Source organism: Emiliania huxleyi, assembly GCF_000372725.1.
Source record: "Emiliania huxleyi CCMP1516 chromosome Unknown EMIHUscaffold_12, whole genome shotgun sequence".
In the NCBI taxonomy this organism is placed as follows: Eukaryota; Haptophyta; order Isochrysidales; family Noelaerhabdaceae; genus Emiliania; species Emiliania huxleyi.
The window spans coordinates 40,245-48,660 of NW_005201392.1; the positions used below are offsets into that span (position 1 = coordinate 40,245).

Sequence of the window (8,416 nt, forward strand, 5' to 3'; positions counted from 1 at the left end):
CCCTTTTCATGCGACTGCCAGACCTTGGACGAGATGGCGGCGATGGTGGCGCCGTCCGCGCCGTCCCCTGCTGAGCCGAGTTGCAGCCCGCTACGGCGCAGAGAGAGCGCGGGTGTTGCCTGTGTGTGAGCGGGGTGCGTGCGAGCGGCCGGTGGTGGGTGCGGCACCTGCGATTAAGGAGGGTCGCCACGCGGACGCCCGGAGTTACAACCTCCCCCAGCACCTCTGGCAGCGCGCGCGGGTCGAGCAGGGCCATCTCTGGACGAGCGAGAGCACAGCGTTGGCGCACGGGTTGTCGCACACGAAAAGAATTCCCGGCAGCGGAACCGCGGAGCTTGGGTCGCGGTCTTAAGAGTCCGGGGCGAAACGTACCAGGCACCACACCGCACCGCACTGGACATCGGTCATCGCACGCATGGCGCAAGCACCATCACTCACTCACATCGGCGTGGCACAGGCTTCGTCGTTTGCACAGGGTGGAGGGGGGTGGAGGGGGGTGGGTGCGGGGGGGGGGGGGGGCTGGTGCAGCAGCAGCTCAGCGGCAGGCCACTCTCTCACAAAACACAGGTGCGGCATCTCTCACGCGCCAGCGGAGGCGGAAGAGGAGGGCGGGCGCCCCCCATCGCAGCCTCCCCAGTGCCTTGCCACGCAAGCGCTCGCACGAGGACCCCGCAAGGATCCAAAATCTGAAGAGGGATGAAACGGTGGCCACGGCCGCCGTCAGCCGTCAGCGCGGCCGATGTCAAGCGGTTTGGTGGTGAAAGATTCGCCGCAGCCGCATGAGCCCTCAGCGTTGGGGTTGTGGAAGATGAACTCGGCCGACAGGTCGTCCTCCACGTAGTCCATCGTCGTCCCCACAATGTGCATCAGCGCCGCCGAGTCGATCCACACCGTCACGCCGTGCTCGACCACCTCCTCGTCGAGCTTCTTCTTCTCGGTGGCGTAGTTCATAGTGTACGACATCCCGCTGCACCCGCGCGTCTTGACCCCCACCCGCAGCGCGGCCGGCCCGTCGTCACCGCCGCCCGACTCTCTCCGCCTGTCGAGCAGTTCCTTGATCCGCTCCGCGGCGGTCTCGGTGAGCTGGATGGGCGCGCGGAGCGCAAGCCGCGATCGTCTGCGCGGCGCGACGACGACCTTGCCCGCGGCTGACGCCATGCCTCTACTCAAGGGGGCGCGGAGCATTGTGCGCAGCCCGGCCGATTCGGTGTGGGCCTCGACTTGCGCCTGCTGGGTCTCTCTCTCTCTCTCTCTCTCTCTCTCTCTCTCTCTCTCTCTCTCTCTTTCCCTCTCTCCCTGTCTCTCTCTCTTTCCCTCGAGCCTCGAGGCAGGGGGACGGGCGTGCACCCCCCTCCCCCCCTTTTCCCACGCACTCCAACAAGTAATAAAAATCTCTCTCTCTCTCTCCCAACAAGCAAAGTTAGAGTTGTTTGGTATTGCTAAAAATCTCTCTCTCTCTCTCCCAACAAGAGAATTTCTTGTTGGTTTTCTAAAATCTCTCTCGCACTCCGACAACTCTATTGGGCTCAACCAGGTTTTCCGGAAAACAAAAAGGAAAACAGAGGGTCCGCCCCAGCACTTTGCGTTTCCGGAAATTTCCAGGGAACAGAGCGTTTTGCGAGACGGTGATTGGTATTGCTAAAAATCTCTCTCTCGGTGTGTGTATGTACATCATTCAGTTTATGCCACCGTTGCATATCCGGATTGCGACGGTGTATTCACTTTATGCCACTGTTGCATATCCGGATATGCAACAGTGGCATAAAGTGAATGATACACCGTCGCACACCACAGTACGTACGTGGAGCGTAACGAACGGAGCTCGGAGGGAGCCGCCGGGCAACTCAATATAGCCTACGAGAGGCGAGCTCACAGCAGAGTGCTGTTTTCTCGCCCACGTCTCGCGTGGCGTGTCTGAGCCGCATCAGTAGGGCGGCGGGTTGAGCTGGTTGGTGCGGAGCGGCTTGTTGCAGCAGCCCGTGAAGCCCTTCTCCTTGGCGTAGGCCAGCGCTTCGGCCTCGGCCTCGCTGCCGACGAAGGAGGGGACGTCACGGCAGAGGATGTACAGCTGCGAGCCGGTGTCGTTGGAGACGACGGCCCACGAGTAGAGGCCTTCCTTCACCGGCCCCAGCTTCAGGATCCAGTAGTTGCCGGGAGGCTCAAACGAGGGCGTGCTGCAGCACTGGAAGAAGCCGACGCTGAAAACCCCGTCCTTGGTCGGCGTCCCCACCGCAGAGCCGCTGATTTTGATGCCAGAGAAGAGGCAGCCGAGGCCGATCTTGCCGAAGAGGGCGCCGAGGCGTGGGAAGCAGCGGACGGTGTTGACGACGGAGATCTTGTTGGGGACGTCGGTCTCGCTGTACTCGGCCGTGACTGCGTTCCCGCCGAGCTCGAAGGTGTACTTGACGGTCGCGGAGGCATGCGTCTGGTACCACTTCCCGAGGTACTTCTCCGCCTCGAAGGCTTCAGTGCCGTCGAGGACCGTGAGCGTGGGGGTTGAGAAGCAGCACGGCGAAGCGCAGCCGCAGCAACCCGGCGCCGGAGGGTCCTCGGAGGCTTTCTCGGCGACGGGCGCGTTCTTTTCACGCATGTCGGCGATGAACTTTGTGGTGGGCTTCGGCACGGTGGGCTTGCTCATCAGAGAGTGGAGCGACGAGGGGTACTGTCGCCGAGCCCAGCACCTTGCCCAGAAGCAGAACGCGGCGCTCCCTCGGAAGAATTTCCCGATTTTCTCCGGCTACGACACGGCTGCGCGAGGTGGCATGAAGGCTGCAGCGAGAAGCGGCGAGAGACTGCGAAGAGAGATAGGAAGAGGCAGACTCCCTAGGGTGGGCGACGGCTAGCGCATCACACACCTCTCCTTAAAATCCCTGTGTGGTGGCGGCGTGCCGTCCTCCCATCCCTCCCTTGGGTTGTCTGTTTTCTTTCTTTTTTTTACGGCTGCCCGTGTCCCATCCCTCGTTTGGCGTGTCTGTTTTCTTTCTTTCTTTCTTTACGGCTGCCCGTGCCAACCAATGCTTTGGCCGATTGAGCCTGTGGGTTCTCCTCGCCCTGCTGCTGTGGTGCCTCTACAATGCAAAGTGGACGATCGCTCATAAAGGCAAAAGGGCGAGGGCCAAGCCCGCCCTCACCGCCCGCCTGGGTTCCAACTTTTTCCGGGGTATGGTATGGTACCCTCACGGCCCAAAGGGTGGGGGGGTATGGTCCTGACCGCCCAAGACTAGCCCTCGCCAGGGGTGGGGGGGTATGGTCCCTCGGCCCCTCCCTCTACTTCCGCCGCCGAGCCCGCAGCGCCATGCATGAGGTAGGAACAGGCGCCCGTGTCGCAGAGCTGCTGCCGCTGCTCCACACTCCACTCGCCGACACCCTTCTGGTTGCGGAGCGCCTCAATGTCGCGCGAATCAACATAGCCGTCGCTCAGACTGCTCCGGCAAGATCTCGAACGCCAGCCGTCCAAGTTGGTTTACCTTTGTGTTGTGCTCCTCCTTATTCGCGAGGTTACGCATCTCGGTGACCAGCGCGAGCAGCGATGCCTTGGTGCAGCGCCAGCAGAGAGTGAATACGAGCTCGAGCGGCGGAGTGGTAGGCTGCGGCTCAGTCCGACTCGGAGGAACGCCGCGTGTGAGAGCGATTCTGTCCCCGTGGCCGACCTCACACTGGCAGCCACTCTCGTCCAACCACACCCAGTGATCTCCCGCGGATGATTTGAGCACGCCCGTGGCTGCCGTGCCCTCTGGGCCGGCGCGGGGCCCCCAGAGGGTGTCCATGCGGGGGGGAGATGGGTTCCCACGGCCCGCCGCAGGCGCCGATTTTTTCGGATTTTTTTTCTTTTTTCGCGATTTTTACTTGTTTTCATGGGAGTTCTGCGTACTTGCGGCCATGCTATCACGCCTTGCGACAGCCTGTCGGCGCTGCTGACCGTGCCATGATGCACAATTGATCACCTGCATAGCTCGCGGCCTTAGTATCAAGCATTCAGTGACGACCTGATTCTACGACCAGTAGGAAGGTGTCCTTCCATCGTGTGCACGCTTCTGGCGCAATGCGCGTCGCCTCGGATTGGCTGCTGGCACTCTCGAGGCTATGCCTACACAGCCTCGCGCGCATGGGCAGTCAGGAGGGACCACGCACCTTCACAGGACAGCGCCGGTGCCTCTCTCTTGGACTGGCAAACTTGGTGGTCTCGTGTCACCAATGTGGGACCAGTGCGGCATCGCGCCATCGACAGCTCTGAACTGCGCCTCACCACTGACCGGGAAGGCCGCCAAGTGGGCCAGCACAGGTCGCATATTGTGGCAGCAGTCAGCAGTGCATGTCTGATAGCTAGAGCTGCAGCGTCAGGGTCGCAGGGTCGGATCGTGTCAAGCCTCTCGCCCGGCCAGCCGCGTGCAGACGTCGGCCTGTCTGCTGTCTGGAGTGATCTGTCGGCGGTCAGTACGACCAATCAGGTCGGAGTTTTCTTATGGTTAGAGGGTCTATCTGTATGTACTCCTCGAGATCTCTCCAAATCTGCCCTCTGTTAGACCGGGTTAGATCGGGAAGTTGGTGCTAGTAGAGACTAGTAGAGCCGGAGCCCCGTTTCCGCACTGCGGCGCGGCGCACGGTGCCTCCGGGGGCCCCCGCGCCGGCCCAGAGGCCGTGCCGTGATAATGCTCAAGCAGCAGCGTGCTGCCGCTTGAAGGCGTCAGGGCGAGCTGCTTACGTGAAACACAGCGGGGCAGACACCCGAGGACAGTGCTGTCGTCCGCACATCTCGGCCGAGGACAAAGTCTCCACCCACGCGTTGCGGCAGTGAGGTCAGCGGAGGTAAAGCTGGAGAGCCATCCTTCGCGATTACCGACCAGGACTCGCAGCATGCGAGTATGATTGGCGCGTCGGCGGCGAGCTGGTGAATACTTATAAAATATGTGTCGGACGCGTAGCACCTCTTGTTCCAATTCCACGCGGACCCGTGCGCTCACGATTTCTGCGGCTTGCGCGCCTTGCGCTGCGGCCCCGCGCCCGATCCCCAGGTGGCGCGCATCTGCTCCTCAGTGACGTGGTTGGGGTCGAGGCGCAGCGCCATCTCGCGCGCCTTGGACTCGTCGCCCGTCTTGTATGCAACCTGCGGCCGTGTGTGTGTGGAGCGGTGAGCGTAGAGGGCGAGCTCTCGCGATCTGCTTCAGCCGGAGAGGCGGAGGGCGAGAGGGCGTGGCGGGGCGACGCGGGCGTCAGTGCTGGAAGGGCTCCTCTGACGTTTTCTTTTCCCTGCGAACATGAGCCTGCGCTTTCTTTTCCCCAGCGATTTCTGTCTCTACCCCGCGCCTGCATGAGCCTGCGCGCCTCCTCCTGCTGCCGCATGTCCTCCATGAGCGCCGAGCTGCCCTTGCTCTCTCCCATCGCCTTTGCCATCAGCGCGGTCGTCGCCTCGGACCGCTTGGCGCGCTCCCTCGCGAGCTCCGCCTTGCGCGCCGCCTCGTCGTCGAACGTCGTCCGCTCGAACGTGGCGGCGGCGCTCGCCTGTGGACATGTCGTGGACGTGTCGTGGGCGTGTCGTGGACGTGTCGTGGACATGTCGTGGACGTGTCCGCTCGAACGTGGTGGTGGCGCCTGTGCGTCGGCGCCCTCGCGCGCCTTTCGCGCCTGCTCCTTGAGGTACCACGTGCGCAGGTTGTAGTACTTCTCGTCGGGCAGCGTCGCCGTGTTGAAGTCCTCCACGTAGGTCGAGAAGTGCTCCTTGAGGTCGCGCTGCGAGCACGCCTGCAAGGGAGGCGCGTGGCGGCGGCTGTTGCACATGGCGGCTGCACATGGCTGCTGTGCATGGCGGCTGTCCATGGCGGCTGTGCATGGCTACTGCACATGGCTGTTGCACATGGCTGCTGTGCTGCTGTGCACCGCGGTGGGCCTGAGCAAGCTGTGCATGGTATGTCGGTGTTGCTGCTTGCTGCTGCGCTGCTGCTGCGTGCTGCTGCTGCGTGCTGCTGCGTGCTGCTGCTGCGTGCTGCTGCGTGCTGCTGCTGCGTGCTGCTGCGCTGCTGCGTGCGGTGCTTGCTGTTTTGCATAGCAGTGCGCCGAGCACGCCTCCTGCGGCACGCCCTTGACCTCAGATAGCCACGCCAGGAACTCCTCCTGCTTCTCGTACATCTGGTCCTCCTTGATGATGCCGTACTTGCCCCACTGCACCGCGGGCGGCCCGCCGCGCGGGCCGGCGTCGCCCGCGCCGTCGCCCGCGCCGTCGCGGCGCTTGTGCCGCTTCTCCTTCTTCTTCTTGTCCTTCTTCGAGTGGTGCTTCTGCGCTCGCGGCGAGCAGGCGCGGTGAGGTGGCGGGGGCGTGTGGCGGGGTGCTGCTGCGACAGCGGCACGCCTTCTCCTTCTTCTTCTTCTCCTTCTTCTCCTTCTTGGCGCGTTTCTCGCGCTTGCGTGCCTCGCGCGCCTCGTCCTCCGCCTCACGCCGCCGCCGCTTCTGGTCGCGCCGCCGCTCCTCGGCGAAAGGGTCCGAGTCGGAACTTTCGCTGTCGCTGCCGCTGCTGGAGGCTGAGGACATACCCTCCTCCGCGGGCGCCCTGGGAAAAGAATTACGAGTGAGGGCACGGGAAATATGCCGCGAGGGGTTGTCTGTTTTCTTTCTTTCTTTCTTTCTGCCGCGAGGTGGGCAGAGCTGCGACGAAAGGCGAGAGCAAGGGAGCGGCAGGCGGCGGCGCCGTCGCAGGACGAGGCAGAGGAGAGCGACGCGACAGGACGACAGAGGAAGAAGCGACAAGAGAGCAACAAATTGAGAGAACGACGAGAGTGAGTGGGACGACCGCGAGGTGGCATATATGATCCATGAATGAAGGTTGCAGCGAGAATCGGCGAGAGACTGCGAAGAGAGATAGGATAGGAAGAGGCGGACGCCCAAGGGTGGGCGACGGCTAGCGCATCACACCCCTCTCCTTAAAATCCCTGCGTGGTGGCGGCTTGCCGTCCTCCCATCCCTCCCTTGGGGGGCACTTGGAGCAGGTTGTACTTGGAGCACTTGGAGTGCAGTCGGTAACCTCACATCCAGGGCCGGTGAGCTGAGAAGCGCATCCAGCGGGCCGGATGATCGGCATCGGGCTACGGGCTAGAGAGCCCTGACCCCTAGCTAGGGGGGTGCGCATTCGCAGGGCAAGGGCCTTAAAGTAAACACGGGTCTCCGAGGGTTAGTTCTGCGCTTTGGGTGTCCCCTAGCGGCGGAACGCCCCCTCTACTCGGAGCTAGTAAACACCAGACACTAGACACGAGCATGACGTACACTCTCACCCGACATCGCCACTCAGGGCTCCTCCGCCCGATCTCCCCACCTCCCATCCGAGGGGGCTCCCCTCTCCTCCCGGTCCTCCCTCCTGTTCGATTTCCGATGGTTCGGCGTCGGCTGCGGAGCCCGCCTTCCCCTCTTATACTTCTTCGACCGCGGCCTCGCCGTCGTCTCGTCTTCGGGGGCTATTCTTGTTGCCTCCGCCTCCGGCGATCCCGTGCCCGACTCCTCGGGTGAGGGCGGCGGCATTCGATCGCCACGCCGCCCCTCCCCGGGGGGTGGGGCCAGCTCTCTTCGGTCGAGGACTCGCGCCCGCCCCCGCGGTCTCTCTATCGTCCTCGGCTCGTCCGTCCGTCTCGACTCTACTCGCAGAGGCCGCGTCAGCTCGTCTCTCGCCTCCTCCGACAGCTGACCCCAGGCCCCCCCCGGGGCCCTCCGGTCTCGGCCCTCCGGCTCGCCGGCGGGTTCGTTATTGTGTTGCGGCAACTCCCCCCTCCCAGCTCCTTCTCCCGGGTACGCCAGCCTCCGGCGGGGCGGTTCCGGATCCCCCAGGTTATTCCGAGCGGGTCCACACGGTGGCGGCCCCGCCGGCGGCGGGGGTGGAGGCGGTGGCAGGGGCGGCGGGTATAGTGGCGGCCCTTGCGGTCCAAACGCCTGGTGTGGAGCCGCTGGGGCGGCCCCACGACCCTGCAGCCGTCCCAGTGGTGGGGGCGGAAGTGGCTGTACGTTATCTTTCTTTTTTTTTCTGGGCACGGGACTGGGGGAAAGAATTCTGCCACGCGCCCCCCTGGGGAAAGAAGACAGGTCGGACAAAGCAGTACATACAGCTAGTTAGTTAGGAGCCGATTCACACGACAGACAAGGCGCAGACGACAAGAAAGAAGTTCGCACCGCTGGGTGCGCTTCTTAGCTCCCCGGGCCTGGATGTGAGGTTAATGACTGCACTCCAAGTGCTCCAAGTGCACTGGCGGGCCTCCTACGATAGGGTAGGCTAGTGACACCTGCCATGAGTGCACAGCGCAGGCATTGGGCACCTGACATATAATTTGTGTTCCTCGGGGTGGCTCATTCACGGAAAGGAGAGGGAAACTCGAGCGCCTGGATGCCCAACTACCGCTGGGTGCTGCTGGCATGACGTGTATATCTTCCCTCTCGTAGATA

At 63.2% G+C, this 8,416-nt stretch overlaps 3 protein-coding genes across 3 annotated transcripts; all 3 read right to left on the bottom strand.

Annotated features, from left to right (window-relative positions):
- Positions 1 to 347: 347 nt before the first annotated feature.
- EMIHUDRAFT_433504 (iron-sulfur cluster assembly protein) lies at positions 348 to 1,220 on the bottom strand. Its single transcript, XM_005790355.1, has one exon. The coding sequence runs from the start codon at positions 1,183 to 1,185 to the stop codon at positions 721 to 723; it is 465 nt and encodes a 154-aa protein (XP_005790412.1). The 5' UTR covers positions 1,186 to 1,220; the 3' UTR covers positions 348 to 720.
- A 704-nt stretch (positions 1,221 to 1,924) lies between these two features.
- Positions 1,925 to 2,638, bottom strand: Lipocalin (putative Lipocalin family protein; the record flags this gene model as incomplete). Its single annotated transcript, XM_005790356.1, has 1 exon — positions 1,925 to 2,638. The coding sequence occupies one exon, from the start codon at positions 2,636 to 2,638 to the stop codon at positions 1,925 to 1,927; it is 714 nt and encodes a 237-aa protein (XP_005790413.1).
- Positions 2,639 to 4,943: 2,305 nt separating this feature from the next.
- Positions 4,944 to 6,209, bottom strand: EMIHUDRAFT_462224 (hypothetical protein). The gene is made up of 4 exons (XM_005790357.1): positions 6,061 to 6,209; positions 5,590 to 5,739; positions 5,305 to 5,499; positions 4,944 to 5,104 (listed from the first exon to the last, which is right to left on the bottom strand). The coding sequence occupies exons 1-4, from the start codon at positions 6,121 to 6,123 to the stop codon at positions 4,958 to 4,960; spliced, it is 555 nt and encodes a 184-aa protein (XP_005790414.1). The 5' UTR covers positions 6,124 to 6,209; the 3' UTR covers positions 4,944 to 4,957.
- Between the last annotated feature and the right edge of the window lie 2,207 nt (positions 6,210 to 8,416).